Below are 20,256 nucleotides of genomic sequence, written 5' to 3' on the forward strand. Positions count from 1 at the left end.
TTGAGCAGTGGAAAAAGCATCTCGACAGGTGTATTGTATCAGAAGCAAGTACTTTGTATGTAACCGGCATTTAAACATGTAAGAATAAGTACACAATTTTTCAAATAAATAAATTCCAAGGTGTTTTTGGGTTTCCCCTTGTATAGTAATTGCTGATTAATTTTTCTTATTTTCAATCATTTTTCTTTTACTACCATTTTGGCCCATGGGCTGTTTTAAATGAAAACTAGCCCATTGCTTGGTGCACTTTTTTTTTCCAACAAATAATTGAGTTTCTATGTCAGTTACCATCCTAGCGGACAAGACAGACCTGTCCTTTGACTTCATAGAATTTATAGTCTCTGCCGCAGAAAATAGATTCTCGAGCAGGTAATTATAGTAAATCACAGGGTGTGATGGAAGCTTATATCAAAGAGGCCTAACCTAAGTCAGGACCATGGACCTCCTAACAAGTGGCCTTCACTAAGCTGAGTTCTAAGAGTAAGAACTTTTTAACATGACCCAATATGCTGATGTGCAGTAGTTATATTTGTGGAGTTATAAATAGTCTATTTATAGTACATTATTAGAAATCAGAGTTATCTCGATGACATTGAATTAGCAGCTGGCCTTCAGTTTTGTTTACACGGTCATCTTTTGTGTCACCTACTCTAAGTCTCTTCCTCTTCTTATTTTATCACCTCTTTTCTGTATGAATACTGGGGATTTTCTCAGTTACACCTACTTTTGTTTGCATCTTCAGTCTGTTCCTCTTTGTTTGCCCTGTCACCCCTTTTGTGTATGAATGTGGCCAGCTTTCTACAAAGTGTCTTCTGATTTGGGTACGCATTATATTCTCTTTCTTCATCTTTCTTTTCTGTTAGACATACAGTATTTTAAGAGATCTATATAGTAGTCTTTTTCTGCCCGTGATTGATTAACTGCTACAGGAATTTCCCTCCTACTATTAACAACTTGAAAACTGGCAAAACATTCTTTAACAACTGATTTTAGACATTTGGCAACATTTAGTGCAGAACAGTGATCTCTTCTTACCTTCCAAACTTATGTAGTTTTTGTTTCTTAAAATATACTTAACAAGTATACCTAAGTTAAAGGTTAGAGAACCCAGTACTGTATTTAAGACCAATAAAATATTTTTTCCACCATGTGTGAAGCCTTGAAACAAATGAATTTGGTAAAAGTCTGTTTAGAAGCATAACTGGCCAGGTATGGTAGCTCATACCTGTAATCCCAGCACTTTGGAAGACCGAGGTGGGAGAAGCGTTTGCGGCCAGGAGTTCAAGGCAAGCCTGGGCCACACAGCAAGATGCCTCACTTTCCCCCCACCTACAAAAAAATTATTATCTGAGTGTTGTGGAACATGACCGTAATCCCAGCTACTCAGAAGACTGAGGCAGGAGGATTTCTTGAGTCCAGAAGTTTGAGGCTGCAGTGAACTATGATCATACTACTGTACTCCAGCCTGAGTGACAGAGTGAGACCCCGTCCCCCCTCCAAACACACACACACACACACACACACACACACACACACACACGTAGATAGCTGCTACTGTTTTTTGTTTGTTTGTTTGTTTTGAGTTGGAGTTTCACTCTGTCTCCCAGACTGGAGTGCAGTGGCCGCTCCCGGCCACCGCAGCCTTGACTTGCTGGGCTCCGGCTTGCTGGGCTCCGGCAATCCTTCCGCCTCAGCCTTCCGAGTAGCCGGAATTACAGGTGCGCGCTACCACGCCCGGTTGATTTTTTGATTTTATTGTAAAGATGAGGTCTCGCCTGCCCAGGCAGGTCTCGAACCCGCGGGCTCAGGCAATCCATTCACCTCGGCCTCCCAAAGGCGCGGGATTACAGGCTGAGCTACCGAGCCCAGTTTGATAGCTGCTACTCTTATGAAACATTTACATTTCTCATTTATTCAAGGTATTTTGTAACAGATCTTTCCAAAAATATTTCCTAAGAATATATATTTGCCCCTTTAATATTTTGTCAGACTATTTTAAGTGACTAAGTATGTTCTGTTTTCTGCCCAAGTTGGAGTGCAGTGACTCCAGCTTAGCTCCCTGTAACCTCAAGGTCGTGGGTTCACGTGATCCTCTCACCTCAGTCTTCCAAGTAACTGGGACTGCAGGCATGCACCACTACACCCAGCTAAATTATTTATTTTTTTAAAAATTTGTAGAGACAAGGTCTTACTATGTTGTCCAGGCTGATCTGGAACTCCTGGATTAAAGTGATCTTCCTTTCTCAGGCTCCCAAAATGCTGAGGTTACAGACATGAAGAGCACCATCTTGGCCTACTCTTTTGTCTGGCGAATAAGAAAAAAATGAAACATCTTAGCCTGTGCCTTCTCATTAAACACGTTATATGTGGGTGGCTTTAGAGATTCAGGAGGAAAATTAAAGGACTTTAAAATTAGTCTTTAATTATTGAAATTACTTGATATTCCACAATACATTGATGGTATTAGTTGACTTATTATAAAAGGATTCTGAATAAAAATTCTTTTTTCATTTCTAATTGTGTTTCTTGATTTTGGAATTCATTTGTTGTCCCATGTTATCTTGTAAATTCCCGAATCCTTGCATAAGAGAGATTTCCATGTTGTGGTATCCATTTTCTTAACCTAACTCCCATTTTTATCACTTGTAGTATCTATGTGATTCTAGATTTTAGGGCCTTGTGGTTCACACATTTTGGTAAAGCAGCATGTAGGGGATGGAAATAGAAGTGAAGGTCTAGGGGAATTAGTTCTTGAGCACTTGTGCTAGCTGTAAAATCAGCAGTGGGTCCTTGGTGGTGTCTTTTCATGTTATCTTTAAGAGACAATAGCTTGTTAGTATGTCTCACTAAACTCTGAAACAACTCTTGGCTTCTGATGATTTTTGGAATGACAATTATTCAGAGAGATATTATTTTTAAAAATGTGTCCTTTTGAAATTTTAAGATAATTCTCTACTTATTACTTACATTTTATCTATATAATACTTAAGCTGAGAAAAACATGATATATTGAAGGCTATATATAATACTCTATGATAATACTCTATGTAAATTGGAATATAAATGTTCTTTGGGACATGGTTTTCCCACTGCTGCTATATGCGTGTCTGATAGAATTGGAACATTTTTCTTTGTAGGCACATGAAGCAACACTGGAAGCCAGAGCCAGTCCAGAGATGAGTGACCGAATACAACAACTGGAGAGAGAGATTGCCAGGTATAAAGAAGAATCTAATAAGGCCCAGGCAGAAGTTGATCGCCTCTTGGAAATCTTGAAGGAGGTGGAAAATGAGAAGAATGACAAAGATAAGAAGATAGCTGAGTTGGAAAGGTAAGGAAGGGGAAGCTGACTGGTACTCAGGAGCTCAGAAACGTTAAAGTATGGTTTTATAACTAAGAACTTTTGGGGTTATATGTTTTCAATATATCTGACTCTGAATTTAGGCTCTTGCGTGCTTGACATTACTTTATTATATATTTTTTATTTTAAGTCAATATAAATAAATCCTTTGTTGCCGTATCTTAAAGACAACCTAGAATGGGAATAAAGGGAAGCTATGGACTTTTCACATCATTGATTGGCAAAAGAGAAAGTATTCATTAATGAAGAAATTAAAGTTTTTTACTGGCTTATCAAACAAGTACCAATATTTTCTTTTTATGTTTTTTTTTCTCTACATATTGAGCAAATGAGCAAATTAAATATACGGGATTAATCTTTTATCATTGGTTTAGACCTTTTTTGTTGAGCTATTGCTCCTTTGGGCTATGAATTTTCAGACTTTTCAGAATTGAAAAGTGAGCTATTACGTCAGTACATAGATTAAAATTAGAAGAAGGAGGGACATTTTGAAGACATTTTGAGAGACTTTGATGTGATTTTTTTTTTTTTAATGGATCTTTGAGTTCTTCAAAATATGCTGTGTTTGAACAGATCCTGCCAGACAACTTGCTTAGAAGGTTTTTAAACTTTTTTTTCATTTAGAGTATTTTATGCTAAAGATCAAGCATATGCTTCTTGACCTCTTCTTTTACATCATAGTGTTCAACATAAATTCACAAATGTTTAGAGATAGCTTTTCCAGTAGAACTTTATTAACTGGCCATATTGTTCTGAATGGCTGGAAAGACTGGCAGTGACAGAATGAAGTCACTAATCTCTGTGGCTCCTTGGAGACTGATACTTAGGAATAATTTGTTTTCATGCTCTTGAGGGCTGAGAAGTATTAGACTTCTTTCATAATTTGTTCACTAAGTTTTAAGTTTTGGGAGTTTACAGGTAGACTTGATATTTTTTCTCTGAAGTTGTTGTTTTCCCATTTTCTATATGCATAGAATTTTTATTTTTAAAAAACCAAGACAACAAACCCAACTTTCACACTTCTCCTCCACCATACTAAAAGTGTGACTATAACTACAGACTGATTATATTTGTTTTCATCTGTTTGTTTATTTATTTATTGAGACAGAGTTTTCCAGGCTGGAGTGGCACAATCACTGCCACTGAAGCCTTGACTTGCTAGGTTCAGGTATTTCTTCTTCCTCGGTTGCTGGAACTACAGGCATGCGCCAACACACCTAACTTGAATCCCTAGGCTTAGGCAATGAATCCTTTTGCCTCTGCCTCACAAAGTGCTGGGTTTACAGGTGTGAGCCATTGCACCTGGCCTTTTCCTCTTATTTTGGTATTAATTCTATTTAGTTTCTTCAGTTCTGGATAAGACAAATGTATAAAATTCTTTACATCAGACTTTAAAAACTGTCAGAGCCTCAAGATTCGATTATGTGCATTTTTGTACATTTTCATCTTTGTACTACACCCTTTCCCCCGACATATTTTCTCTCTCTCTCTCTCTCTCCCCTTCTCTCTTGCTCTTTCTCTCTCTCCCTCTCCCCCTCCCTCCCACTCCCTCCTTTCATTTTATGCAATCTCAGATTACTCAATCTCTCTCTCTCTCTCTCTGTCTTCCTTCATTTCATACAGCCTCGGATTACTCAGTCTCTGTTTCTCTCTCTTCCTTCATTTTATACAATCTCAAATTACTCAATCTCCCTCCCTCCCACTCTCTCCCCCACCCCTTGTACATACACACCCTCCACATCCCTTATATACTCACACGAATACATAACCTCTCTTTGTTTTTGTATGGGCCTGAAGTCTTCAGCAATATGGCATGGATATTAAAAATACTATTTTTTTTTATTGATTAGTGACTTCCCACTAAGCGTATTTCAGAAAAGAAATTCCTTGAGAAAGTTTCATTTTATGGTCTTAGTTCTTATATTAGAAATCTACAGTAGAAATTATTGCTCACTTGCCAGGCAGTTTGCTTGAAAAACGTTTTTGATTTATTTTTGGCCCCAATACTGATTTTGGGAAATGGATGTGAGTTGAAGGAGAGTAAGAAATAGCCCTAAGTCTATATTTGATATCCAAAGCACACCCAATAGCAGCTTTTATTAGCCACCATATTTCTCACATTTTGAGAAAGAGTTGTAAATGATCTGCTCTTTCCACAGAATATAACTCTTATAAGTTGGAAAAAACACTATACAGTTCTGTCCTCTGGCCATATAGAGCTATAATTTTGTTTTAGGATTTGACACAGTTTCTTGACTGCTGGGGAAAAAAAGAAACCGTTTTCCTAAGTCAATTTTTGCTACCAGTTTTGTAATTTGTTACTCAGCAACATAGTTTAAGATATTGAATAAACAGTAGAAGTTTAGAATTTATGAAAGAGATCTACCATGGCATTTTATGGAAGAGAAAACCAAGAGCCAGAAAAGTTATCCCCGAAGTTATACAGTGCTTGAGCCAGAGCTAATAGAATGGGGTTTTAAAATTCCAGCTCAATTTTCTTTCTGTTCCGCCAAGGTTAGTTATGTTCTTTTTGGATTTGCTGGCAACTGTTATTTGAAGGTTCCTTACTCTTAGGTGATTTATTTTTTTGCCCCATCTTGACCCAATGTCTTAAGCAGAAGTGGCTATATTTAGTGTTATAGCTTGCTTAGAAACTAAGGTACATTTTAGTTTTACTTATACTCTTGAATGCCATTTTTGTAAACTGAGCTCTGCTTGTTCTAGGAGGTAATCAGTGTATTCTAGGTCAAAGACAGTTGAGATTATATTATATCTTTTGTTCCCATATTTAGTACTGTTTGCATGTGTGTGGCTGCTGTGTTTCTTACTAACCATTTGCTTCTTGTGTTGCCATTCCACTGTTTCCTATGTGTGGGTGTCTGTCTCTCTGTAATTTATTGTTTGAGTTTCTTCATCTTTCTTTTTGTGTTATCATGGTCCTGTTCCATTGGGGTTTTTGGTGTCTGTGTGTGTGTATGTGTGTTCCCTCTACCCCTTGGCCATGCTGTTTCTCAGAAAGCCAGTCTCCCACAAATTGTACCCTCCACGCCAGGTTTCTGTCCCTGCACCGTCAGGGGGGTTTGTTTGGGACTTCTTGGGAAAGTGAGTGTTATGTAAGGCTACAGTCTTATATTAGAGTGAATTGCTATGCTGCTCTTGCTACTGCTGGGGCTTGCTGGGAATTTTGCTGGATCAGAATTAAAGAACAACCGGTTACATATATCAAGTGGAACTGTATCTCTTAGGGACCTTGCTTTTGGATAAAATCAGTCTGTGTTCATTCTGGTAAAGTCCTGATATTGCTAGCTGTAATTGTTTTAGTCTTTGTTTCTAGTCCATCTTTTCTGTGATTGTTCTTTTCCTGGAACATTCTTTAAGAAGCCCCTTAGCTGATGTAACTATAGTGCCACACTGTAATTCAGCAGGTAGAATTCATTTCTTAAGAATGTTCAGCAACCTTCTAAGTGCAAAAATAAAAGCAGACTGTCATAATTATTGGACTAACGAAAATTCTTAGTATTCTTTGCATTTTATAGTACTTCTTATTTAGGGGTCTTCAATATTAAAAGGTTTGTATTATATCATGAAGAATTCCCAGACCTATTCTTTGTGGTCCAGAAAAATAACAAACAGTCCCCTTTTATGTTGGCTATTACAGAAAATAGTAGTTCCTGTTAGAAGATGACTTAGTATTGTATTTATCTCTTGATCTACTGCAATTTTAAAAAGAGGGTTATGTAAGCCCACCCATGTATATGCAAAAATAAAATATTTTCCCCCAGTTAAAGGACTGCTACTTGTAAATTCCTATCCTATATTGTGGTATATACTCCTTGGAATCCAATGATGATTAGGGTGTGTGTGTGTGTGTTTGTATAAATATACATACCCAGAAACATGCATGCTTTTTTTTGTTTGTTTGTTTTTTTGAGTTAGTCTCACTCTGTCGCCCAGACTGGAGTGCAGTGGCTGCTCCTGGCCACCACAGCCTCGACCTGCTAGGCTCCGGCGATCCTTCCGTCTCAGCCTTCCAAGTAGCTGGAACTACAGGCGCGCACTACCACGCCCGGCTCATTTTGATTTATTGTAGAGAGATGAGGTCTGGCCAAGTTGCCCAGGCGGGTCTCGAACCCGCGGGCTCAGGCAATCCACTCACATCAGCCTCCCAAAGGTGCGGGATTACAGGCATGCATGCTTATCTGAGAGATTTATTACAAGGAACTGTCTTGCACAGTGGTGGGGATGGCTAAACAAGTCTGAAATCCCAGTGGCAGGCAAGGGAGGGTCATGAGCCAGGGGATGGAACTTCTGCAGCACAAGCCAGAGCTGGAGTCCACAGGCAGAATTTGTTTTCTCTCCTTGGGAAACCTCAGCCCTGTTTTTAAGATCTTCCAAAGGATTCAGTTATGCCCACACAGATTATCTAGGATCTAGGGTAATCTTCCTTACTTAAACTGATTAGCAACTTTCATCTACATCAGCAGAATACCTTTACAGCTACATCTAGATTAGTGTTTAATGGAGTAACTGGGCACTGTATCCTAGCCAAGTTAGTACTAGAAGAAAGTTGTCATCTGGTAGGTCTGAATAGTCTGAATAGAAAACAAACAGAACTTGAAATGCCTTTATGTAAGTGGATAGATTTAGATTAGCCCCAGGAACTCTGAATGTAACTGAGAATTTCTCTCCTAAAATGAACATATTAGGATTTATGTTAGAATTTCTATTTAGATTAATTATGAGTGGGCTTTTTTTTTGGCATAATGTTTAAAATATTTAGAGACAAGCGTACTGGAGGCTGGTAGAATTCTGATAGCATTTTTTCAGACTCTTGAAAGGTATGCTTCGTGCTGTTCCTTTTAGGTAAATACCTGTGCTATGGGAGCACTGTCTCCTAGGCCATATATGTATTATGCTTTATAATTTTGTTTTTGTATTTGTTTTATTACTTTTGTTCTAATACCTAAATGACTAATAAATTCACACAGTTTTACTCTAATATCAGATACATTTTGATTAGATTCAATATGTCATTCAGAAACTTTTTGTGTTTAGAGAATAGCAACTATCTTCTGATTTCTATCATTTAAATATGTTTTGAGGTCAGGCTGGTCTTTTCTAAGAAAGATATCCAACAGTTTAATCTGTTTAATGGTCATATTTGTTGATTTTAGCTACCCTACTTCCTACATCACTTTTTTTGTTTGCTTTTTTGGAAAGGGTTCTTACATGAATTTTTATTACGTAAATAAAGGAGATTGAGACCCAAAGAAGTAAAATGACTGGTCCTATATCCCATAAGCAGGTGTAGCAGAGTTGTGTCAAAAAATCCTAATGTCTGTCTTTTCCTTTTCAACCTCCTGTGTTCAGCATTCATTAATGACCCCACAACATACTAAAAGGGGAGAATAGAGACAGCTAGACCATTCCGAGGCTGTTCACTTTAGGATCTTGCTGAAGCTGAAGTCTTTTCCCACGTGCTGGAATGCCTTCTTAGAGGATAGGTACTGTGGAACTGGCATGTGGGTTTTCTTTGCTTCTAGGTGATTGTTTTCCCACATGATTCTTAGCACTTTTGTCAGTCTAGACTCCCTTAAAGGGATACTTTTGGCCGAGGAGACAAAGGCACCAGCAATACAGCAGCTGTTGTCATTTTTATTACAGATGATGCTAGTATCGGCATTCTTTCACAGCCTGTCCAGTAGCTAGAGATTCAAGTAATTAAGGTTTCAACTGCTTAAACTCTGGTTGAGCTCTTCCTGAAAATAAGACTTAACATACCACAGAGGTTAGCCATCCCAATTAACATATGCCCCAAGATATATAGGAGTGTCATAGAGAAGGGACTTGTTGAACTTTAGACTCCTAAGTCTTTGTTTGGGTTTTTAACTTTGAAATGAATATTAAATGATAGTGTCTTAGGAGGGAGGTTGTTTGAGTAGAAGGCTAGTAAGCAATTTTGGATCCTAGGCTGCTAATTTCTGGTCCTCGTACTCTAGTGTAGATAGTGATACAGAATGCAGAGGGAAAGCCAGCGTGTTGTGCTGCTGCTATGACTGTTCTGAGGAGGACAGGAGAACTAGAGATCAGTTTTGTTATTCACATATTTAAAAATTCTTGGGATAGCCCTTTGAGTAGTTATAATGAAAGTTCTTTTTGGTGATTAATTTTATCTTCCTTGCTAACTATCTTTTCCAGACCTATCTTTACGATGTGATTAAACTTGAATTTTGTGTTCTAGCAAGGAAACCTAACCTATATTTACAATGTTTTTTTCAAAGGAACTACATATTGAGTCATAAACAACTGGCTTTGTTTTCAAAGTAGTATATGATCTAAGTTCATAAGATTTGGGCTACTTTAGTTGATTTTTCTTTTTTCTTTTTCTTTCTTTCTTTCTTTTTTTTTTTTTGAGTAGGAACCTCACTCTGTTGCCCAGGCTGGAGTGTAGTGGCATGCACGTTCCACAGTCACTGCAACCTCGACCTTCTGGGCTCAGGTGATCCTTCTGCTTCAGCCTTTCAACTAGCTGGAACCATGGGTGTGCACCACCACACACAGTTAACTTTTTTATTTATTGTAGAGACAAGGTCTCTCCATGTTGCCCAGTTGAGGACTAACTATCTAACTGAGTTTGAACACAAAGATGGGGTCATTTTCCTATCATGCCAGCAGTAATTTTTAATCTGGGAGTGTTGCTTGCATGTGTGTATGTGCAAGAGAAAGAAAACTTTTCTGATGCCATCTGGAGAAATTAGGAAAGGCAGTTGCTAGACTTTAACATAATGCTTTAATGTTATGGTCTTTTGAGTTTTTTAAAAAATATTTTACTAGTTCCTAAAAAAAAATTTTTTTTTTTTTTTAGTTGTAGTCTCACTCCGCTACCCAGGCTGTAGTGCAGTGGCACACTCAGGGCCATCACAGCCTCGACCTGCTGGGCTCAGGTCCTTTTGCCTCAGCCTTCCAAGTAGCCGGAACTACAGGTGCTCGCTACCATGCCCAGCTAATTTTGGATTTTTATTGTAGAGATGAGGTCTCATCAGGTTGCCCAGGCTGGTCTTGAGCTCTTGGACTCAGGCAATCCTCTCACCTTGGCCTCCCAAAGTGCTGGGATTACATGCTTGAGCCACCGCACCCACCTTTTCCTAAAATTTTATATAATGAAAATGGAGATGTTTTTATATTTCATAAATCTTCTAAAATGTGTTGACAAACTACTTTGTAGGATAAGGCTACCTATTTTTGGTTTGATGGTCTTAGAAGAGTTCACCATTTTCTTACAAAATAGAAGTCAAAATTGGAAGATGGATGCTTTTTTTCCTTATTTACCTTTTCTTATTCTTTTCTCTTTGACTAAAATTTTCTTCTGTTTATGGGACACTGACCCCTTTTAACTGTTACTTATTTTGACAAAGAAAACTTTTCTGGCCTCCATTCAGTAGTAAGCGCACTTTCCTTTATTTGTGCTTTTCCTGTAGTCCCTATCACATTCTGTCCTGTGACTGTAACATGATTGGGAGACGTATATATGTCTTAGAATAGAGATAGTGCTCTTTTTTCATTCCACCAATCATTCCACATCTCCAGATCTTCCTATTGCCCATAATACTCAGATTCTTTAGAAATTAAAAAGATGGGAGTTCAGTAGTCTCTTATACTTTGTTAGTAATATTGAAAATATTAGCCAGACTCGGTGGCTCAGCCTGTAATCCCGCGCCTTTGGGAGGCTGAGGTGAGTGGATTGCCTGAGCCCGTGGGTTCAAGACCCACCTGGGTAGCAAGACCTCATCTCTACAATAAATCAAAAAATCAGCCAGGTGTGGTAGTGCATGCCTGTAATTCTGGCTTCTTGGAAGGCTGAGGTGGAAGGATCGCCAGAGCCCAGCAGGTCGAGGCTGCGGTGCCCAGGAGCGGCCACTGCACTCCAGTCTGGGCAACAGAGTGAGACTCCAACTCAAAAAAAAAAAAAATATATTATTTTTATATTTCTTTTATATGTTCATAATTATTTACACATATACATATTTATACATGTACATAATATGTTTACATATACTTTTCCTTCTGTAAAAATGTAACTGAATTCGTATGCATAAAATATGCCTAAAGTATTCTTATACAACTTAATGTAATTCAGTGCAGTTACTTTTTGATCTGTAGGTTAAACAAAGGTATAGATACCTTTCTCTTTCCTCTTTTTGTCACAGTGAAATACCAATTCTGACCTTGTTTTTACGAACATCTCTGAAATTGGGATACATGTACTAGAGGCATAGCATAATTTAATTGTTATACTTTTTTCTTAGTGATATTATAAAGTAATGGTGCATCTTCTATCTTTGGTGAATTCATGTTAAAATGCATTCAAAGAAAATCAATAAAAATTGTTTGTTGAATGTGGGAGTAGAAGAAAGTAGTATTTTTATTTTTTATTTTTTTGAGAAAGCAGGATTTATTGAGAGGACAGAAAAGCTCCGACAATGGGAGGAGACCCAAAGGGGTTGCCCAGAAAGTAGTATTTTAAAATTAACATTTTTTTTGTCATATATTCCATTTTAAATATATGTGTATATACTAACCAAATGAATGTGTTTACTACTATAATTAGATATTTGACTATTTTACCTATATCCTGCATTTGTTGACTTAGGTTGACCTAAAAGATGTTTTTTTTTGGTTTGTTTTTTGTTTGTCTCATTGGGAAAATGTACTTTATGAGATTATTTTATATTGCTTATCACATTATATTCAGGCATCTGTGGCATAGTGTAACCTGAAAATGTAAACAAAAAACTAAAAGATATTTGGTCTTAATATTTGCAAATATTTTTTCTTAAATAAATTCTGATTTAATTCCCAGTTTAATGTCTTCAAAGATCTGCCATATAGAAATTAAACCATACGTAGTTTTAACATAAACTTCCTTATAATTCATGAGGAAAATGGTTCCTTAGAGAAGAATTTCCTTACTTTTAAATTTGTGGGTATGCATCTTTGATCCATGAAGTATAGTGTCGGAGAATGTGCTCTTAATGTGGTTGTAGTGGAAGAGAGGTTACTGGGGCCACTGGTAGTGGCTGTGAGGAATTACGTGATATGTGTTCTTGCTTGAGGAGGAATTGTCTGTGTTTAAAGAATGAAACAAAAAAAAAAAAAAAAGGGAAAGGAAAGATACTGAAGGATTACAACTGAAAATGACTGTTTCTTTATCTGATCCTGCTTGCTTCAGCTTGCTTTCTGGGGAAGCTGCTTGTTTCTTTCTTCTTCTTCCTTGATCAGTTTCACTGATTTCATTTAAAAGGAGAATAAATTGCAAAGCTATACATAGTTCTATTAGATCATCTTCCCAAAGTTTTTTGTGGGCACAGCACCTTATAAATTGCTACTATGGTCTTATAGGAATTTGTGTTAGTGGCTACCTTAATGTTTTCCTTAAAAGTGTAAACATTAGAATCACATGCAATTTCATGTGCAGATTTTTTTCTCCTAAATTTATTCCTCAAGAGCTATAGTTTGATGCAAAGTGAAGTATGATTCATGAATAATAAAATAAGTAAAAAGATAATTAAAGTTGCTCTCCATTGTCAGGAATAAATTAGGATTTTTTTTCAAGAATTTACCATGTCTTCCATAAAACCTTGCATATAAAGATTTCAGTTAATGTCATTGTTGGTATAAAATTATTCTGACTACTTCTGTCATAACCAACAAAAATTAAAAAGATCATTGGGAACAGTCATTTAGAGATTGGCCTGTTTTTGCCTTTGAACATTGTTTGCATTTCACACTGTGTTATGGATGCTAAAGGTCCATGGACTTTTATAGATTCCTGAAAAAGCATCATGGAACATATAAAGTGTGCCTAGGTGAGATGTCAGCTTGCCTATACACTTGTCCTGGATCTGCCACTTACCCACTATGTGATTGTAAGCAAGTCATTTTCTTTCTCTGTTTTCATCTTTTATAATGGGGATAATAAATCTTATCCTCCTTACCCTTATTTTATTTTCACAATGACTTTTAAAAACTGTGGTTTTAAGTGCTGAATTAGACTTTTGCAACAAATCACTGAAGTTTAGGAAACAAATGGAGATGGTGCTTGCATTCAAGAAATAAATCTTTTGTTTTAGAGTCTTAAAATGTAGACCATGGAGACAGTCTAGATGGCACTGGCCATTAGAAGTCTTAACTATCTGGAGAATCATACTAATTTCAGTGAAATTGATTAATAATGTTTAAAAAGAAAAAAAGACTCCTGTTATAAGACAATAATGAACCACAGGACTTTGTGTTATGTAGGAATGTTAATAAGCATGGCTACTTTACATCTTTTACTGCCAAACAACATTAGAAATGAATTTATGTTTATAGAGTATATATTCTTGTTCATTATTGCTTTTAGATTACACCATTTGAGGATTTTGGTAGAATTGGATTGATAAGTATGAAAATTGGATTGGATTGATAAGTATGATTGTGATTAGGCAAAAATCTATTTTGTTCTAACATTGGAGAAAATTATTTCAGGTTCTTTCAAGTAAATTAGAGTTCTGTATTCTACAGAGTAGCTGAAGCTGTCAGTGTTTTTCTGCTTTTCCTTTGTGATAACTTCGATCTTCTTAATGGAGTAAAGTGGATAAAAGTAGTTATAAGATGGATGTCTATAAACTAAGCTGACTACAGTTGTGCAATAACTTATGACAGTTCTAGCTATTTAAATGAGAAAGAGAATGACTAACCTTTTCTTTAGTGTTCAGGAAAATTTTTTTCTACCTCAGGAAATGGTCAATTTTAGACAAAATTTTTTTCTTTAGAAACTTTCATTAAAGTACAATGGTGTAATCTAATAAGAAAATATGCTTGTTGAGAATTGACAATCTGAAATTACTAATTTTTAGTACCTGTGCAACATCTGTGTGACCCTGTTTACTTTTCTAATATAGTGCTTTATGTTTTGTCTGTGTCCTTGAACAGTATTATTTCTTCTGAATATTGTCCTTATTAATTCTTTCTAACTTTCTCTTGCACATTTCTTCCTGGATTTGCTGTTTTCTTCAGTCTCACCTCAAGGTCAGTATGCATGTACTAATACAAAGATAATGTAATTGAACATTGTTTATTAGCATTTTCTTGAATTCTAATAGGAAACTGAAATAATAGAGCATATTCCAGGAGAGAGATGTCTAAAAATATAGTTATGAGTACATAAAATGTCAGTAGTATTAGATTTACCAGAAGAATGGGTTCAAGTTTTTGTGCTTTGAAAAATGGTGAGAGTAGTCGGGAGTCAAGAACCGACTGGCCAGATTTTGAGTGAGAGAGAGATGGAGATGAAAATGGCACGAGGGGAATGAGGAGAAAAAAAATATGTTGCATTAATTTAATTAAAATGTCAACAGAGAGTTCTGGCTATTAAGCAGGAAAGTGCAGCAAGAATGACGGAGGGAAAGTTGCCACAGGCTATAGATTTATGGACGAACCTTTGAATTATTTCACCTAGGCAAACCTTCACACATACCTCCTTTAAATTTTGGTTTTATTTTGTGTCTGCTGAGTGGTAGAACTAGTGCTAACAAGAGCAGCAACCATGACTGCTATTCGTATGTACCAGAGGCACTGTGGTAGAAGCTTTCTGTATATTGTTGCAGTTGATCTCAGCAGCTATGAACAGAGATTTATTATTTCCATTTTTACAGCTGAAAAACACAAGTACAGAGCACATTAAGTAACTTGCCTATCTTCTAGTAAGTAAATAGTAAGAGAAGCTGTACAAAATAATCAGGAACCTGCATTTTAAAAGTTACTTATTTTGCATATGAGCCATGACAATATAAAGTGCGAGAATTTCTGATAGAGTACAGAAAATGAGCTTGCTGATACCATATGTGTTTTACCTGGCTACTATCTTCTAATAATAGTGACATCATATGTATTTGCTGTTTATAAAAGCGCTTCTTTGACCCTCATAGCTGGCATATGGGTTATACAGGGAGGGAACTAAGGTCAGGGAACACTTTCTCCAGGGTAAGCCAACCAAGTGATGATACTTAGATTTGAATCCAGATCTCAAATGAATTCCAAAGCTCTGTATTACATGCACTCTGTACTTTTTATGTTGCTTGTGATCTAGCCTAGGTAGTACAGTAGGAGCTATGGATCCCCAGATTGTTTGGATTTTCTCAGGTGAATTTCTCATCTGTAATTTTCTCATCTGGAAAAAGGGATAATTATCTAATCTAAAATTTTGTAAAGATTGAACTTGTTAATGCCCTTAGCACTTAAAACATTGTATGACATGGGGTACGCAGTCAGTACATGGAGCTATTATGATTATGCCTTTTTGCCTTTTCAGTGGATTGCAATTTGACCCGTTAAGTTATAGGATGATGTCATTTATCCATTGTGGGGTCTTTAAAACAATGTGCTACGCTTATCGACTGACCAGTATTAATGCAAGTTAGATTCCCATGCAAAGTTGTGTATGTGTAGAAAATGACAAGACATGTTTTATCTGTAATGATATTATAAGACTTCACTTACCTTTTGAGGTAAATGAATACATTTTTGCATTATAGGTAGAAAGATGAAGTTGAGGCTTTGTTGGAAAGTGATTCTCTTCCCTATTTCTACTCCCTGAAATTTATTCTGTTTAAGTTGAGGACCAAAATGTTATTTCTGAAAGGGTCTCCTTACGTTTCACTCATCTAAAAACGAGCAATTTGTATAGGGTGTATATTAAAAATATGAACAATCGAGCTGGGCAAGGTGGCTCAGCCTGTAATCCCAGCACTTTGGGATGCTGAGGCGAGTTGGATTGCCTGAGCCATCAGGTTCATGACCAGCCCTGGCAACTTGGCTATATCTCGTCTCTACAATAAATAAAAAATTAGCTGGGCATGATAGCCCATGCTTGTAGTTTCAGCTACTTGGAAGGCTGAGGCAGAAGGATTGGCGGAGCCCAGCAGGTCGACACTGGGTTGGCTGAGTATGCCACTGCACTCCAGCCTGGGCGATGGAGTGAGACCCTAAATCAATTAAAAAAAAAAAAAAGAACAAGCAAAGCCCTTCTTTTGTGAATTTCTTATACTAATCTGATTCATAAAGGAGATTCTTTAGTCTAATTTCCTTTACCTTTAGCCCATAACCCCGCCTACTTTATCAAGTAAATGTAGCCTCAGGGGTGTCAATGATCTCATCTTTACCTTCCTTTTTTTCCCAAATGAGCTGGTATTCCAGTTCTTTTCAAAGTCTGATTCCTCCTATTATTTTCATCCCTTCTCTTACCAGTTTTCAAAACCTAGCTCTATAAATAGTTTTTTTTAGTTGGAGTCTCGCTTTGTCATCCAGGCTGGAGTGCGGTGGCATGCTTACGGGCACCACAGCCTCAACCTACCGGGCGTAGGGTACCCTTCCACCTCAGCCTTTCAAATAGCTGTAACTGCAGGAGCTCGCCACCACACCCGGCTAATTTTTTTATTTATTGTAGAGATGAGGTCTTGCCAAGTTGCCCAACAGGCTGGTCTCAGGTAATCCTCCTGCTTCCCAAAGTGCTGGGGTTACAGGCATGAGCCACCGCAACCCGCCTAGCTCTATAAATTAAATCCTCCTTCTCCTTATTTCCATTCTGTTTCTTTCCATTGACTCTCCCAAATGTAGAAACAAATCCCAGTTTCTCCATCCTTAAAAACATTTGAATAATCCTTCCCAGTGTCTTTTCTTCAGCCTCAATCCACTACAGTATCTCATTTTTATCTTTTACTTTCTTTCGGTTTTTCACTTATTTGCACAGTTCTTGAAAGAATCACCTATATTTGCTGCTTCCACTTTCACACTTCCCCCTTATTTATTAGAGAAGAAATTTGGATTCTTCTCTCACTGCTGTGCTAAAATTGTTTCAGTGATGTTCTTACAAGTTGCTAAGTTCATTGACCTTGTCCTGGCCCTACTTGGCCTTTCTGGTGTGTTTAATATTATTGATAGCCCCCTTCCTTCTAGAAACTTCTTTTGTAGTTTATGTAACAGTATTTTCCCTAGCTCTCTTACCACCCGTTTGACACTTCAGTCTATTTTGATTGTCTTCTTTTACATGTTTCTTAATTCTGCTCATTTTTTAAACTTCCTTTTTCCATCTGCATTATAGGTACCCTGCCTTGTCACCACAAGAACTTCTTAGATTTATTTTGTTTTAAATAAAATTTTGTGAGATAAGTGTTTATAGACTTAGCCAAAAAGAAGAAATAAAGTTTAAAAACTGAAAATAATTTGTGGGACCTCCATTTTGAAAAAACGGTGTTCTTTACAGGAGAAATAGTATAGTAGTGTGTTTGCAATAAAAATACTGAACACAGATACAGCATCTAAAAAATTATTTTCCTACTTTCTACTCTAAACATTTTCTCTACATATTATAGTAAAACAGTATGGGTACCACTTAAGTACCAATTATGGTGAAATCTGAAAGCAGTTGAGCTTTAGCAGAAAAATATCGTAAAGTCTTTTGCCTTGTGTTTAGAGAACTTTCATTGTGACTTAAGCTTCAAGCTGACTCATATTTATCATTTGTCCCATATTTTGTCCTTTGCATGACTGGTTTTGGTCTCTGTCTCACCAGTTGAAACCCTGGGAAAAGCTCTGGAAGAATTTGTCCATGAAGCGATTGGTGTGTACATAATTCTCTGAGTTATAAGTTATGCTAATTATAATATTATTAGCTGATTTATTTTAGTACCTTTTACCCAGCAGTAAATGTCATTAAATTATACTTATTTTTTTTCCATCTGTGCGTGCCTATTTATTTATTCATTTATTCCATAATCAATATTTTTTATTATGGTTTTGTGGGGTACAGTTAAGGTTTAGGTGTACAATTACGTTTCATTCAGGCACCCTGTTGATAAGAGGTGTTTCCCCATCCCCAGACAGATATTTGCTACTGTTAATCCCATCTCCCTCCCCCCATCGTTTCCCAGTACCGTCAGTCATTTTCTTATAGTATTATATTGGATGTTCAAGGTCCATTATATGAGTGGGAACATGTGATACTCGGATATTTGTTTCTGTGAGAGGTCACTCAGTATTATAGACTCTAGTTCCATCCAGGTTGCTGCGAAATTCATGATTTTGTTCTTTTTTATGGCTGCATAGTATTCCATCGTGTATATGTACCACATTTTTTATATCCAGTCCTCTTTTGATGGGAAGCATGGTTGTTTCCACGTTCTTGCTATTGTGAACAATGCTGCAACAAACATACGTATGCAGGTATCTTTTTTATAGAGTGATTTGAGTTCTTCAGGGTATATTCCCAGTAGGAGGATTGTGGGGTTATATGGGAGGTTGATATTTAGAGCTGGTAGGAATCGCCACACTGCTTTCCACAGAGGTTGCACTAGTTTACACTCCCACCAACAGTGTAGAAGTGTTCCCTTTTCGCCACACCCTCTCCAGCAGCTGTTATTTTTTGAGTTGTTGATAACTGCCATTCTGACTGGAGTTAGGTGGTATCTCAGTGTGGTTTTGACTTGCATCTCCCTGATGATTAGTGAGGTTGAACATTTCTTCACATGTTTGTTGGCTGCTCAAATGTCCTCTTTTGTGAAGTATCTGTTCGTATCTTTTGCCCATTTGATAATGGGGTTGTTTGTTTTTTCTTTTCAGCACGTTTGAGTTCCTTGTAGATCCAGGATGTTAAGCCTTTGTCAGACCTGGTGTTGGCAAATACTTTTTCCCAGTCTGTAGGCTATCTCCCTGCTCTCTTGATGGTTTCTTTGGCCTTGCAGAAGCTTGTCAGTTTAATAAGGTCCCACTTGTCTATCTTCTCTCTTATGAACTGTGGGTTTCGGGTTTTGTTCAGGAATTGGATGCCAGTTCCGATTTCCATGAGGGTATTTCCTTCATTTTCTAAGGTTCTTATGCTTTGAGGTTTTACATTTAGGTCTCTGATCCATTTGGAGTTAATCTTTGTGTATGGGGATAGATAGGGGTCCTGTTTCAATCTTCTGCATGTGGTCAGCCAGTTTTCCCAGTACCATTTACTGAATAGGGTCTCCCCTCCCCAGTGGTAGGTGGTGGAGGCCTTGTCGAAGATCAGTTGGTTGAGAAATCGAGGCTTTGCTTCTGGAATCTCAATTCTATTCCATTGATCTATATGCCTGTTCTTATACCAATACCAAGTTGTTTTGATGATTGTAGCTTTATAGTAAAGTTTGAAGTCTGGTAATGTGACACCACCTGCTTTGTTTTTTTTTGCTGAGGATTGTTCTGGCTATTCTTGGACATTTGTGTTTCCATATGAATTCCTGTGTTGTCTTTTCTAGGTCTGAGAAGAATGTTGCTGGTAATTTGATGGGTATTGCATTGAATTTGTAGATTGCCTTAGGTAAGATGGACATCTTCACAATGTTGATTCTTCCAATCCATGAGCATGGGATATTTTTCCACTTGTTTGTGTCATCTTTGATTTCTTTGAGCAGTGTTTTGTAATTTTCATTGTAAAGGTCTTTCACCTCTCTGGCTAGGAAGATGAAACCCTAAATAGACCAATAACAATCAAGGAAATTGACTACATAATAAGAAAACTTCCTACAGAAAAAAGCCCTGGTCCAGATGGCTTTCCAGCAGAATTCTACAAGACATTTAAGGAGGAGCTGATACCAATCCTACTGAAGGTATTCCAGGTGATTGAAAAAGATGGAACTCTCCCGAAATCATTTTACGAAGCCAACATCACATTGATACCCAGGCCAGGTAAAGATCCAACAAAGAAAGAGAACTACAGGCCAATATCTTTGATGAACATAGATGCTAAAATTCTCAACAAGATCCTAGCAAACTGAATTCAGCAATACATCTCAAAAATCATCCATCATGACCAGTACGCTTCATCCCTGGGATGC

At 37.2% G+C, this 20,256-nt stretch overlaps 1 protein-coding gene across 1 annotated transcript in view; it reads left to right on the forward strand.

Annotated features, from left to right (window-relative positions):
• LOC103255025 (ELKS/Rab6-interacting/CAST family member 1) overlaps nt 1-20,256 on the forward strand; it is a gene marked incomplete at its 3' end in the record, with an annotated part of 346,229 nt that overhangs the window by 112,235 nt on the left and 213,738 nt on the right. The window contains exons 10-11 of the mRNA XM_021709939.1: nt 3,138-3,331; nt 14,420-14,431. Coding sequence (XP_021565614.1) covers nt 3,138-3,331; nt 14,420-14,431 — 206 coding nt within the window. The remainder of the gene's footprint in view (nt 1-3,137; nt 3,332-14,419; nt 14,432-20,256) is intronic.

The sequence above is a fragment of the Carlito syrichta genome, unplaced genomic scaffold (genome assembly GCF_000164805.1).
Source record: "Carlito syrichta isolate Samal-C Ts95f unplaced genomic scaffold, Tarsius_syrichta-2.0.1 Scaffold287765, whole genome shotgun sequence".
Lineage (NCBI taxonomy): Eukaryota > Metazoa > Chordata > Mammalia > Primates > Tarsiidae > Carlito > Carlito syrichta.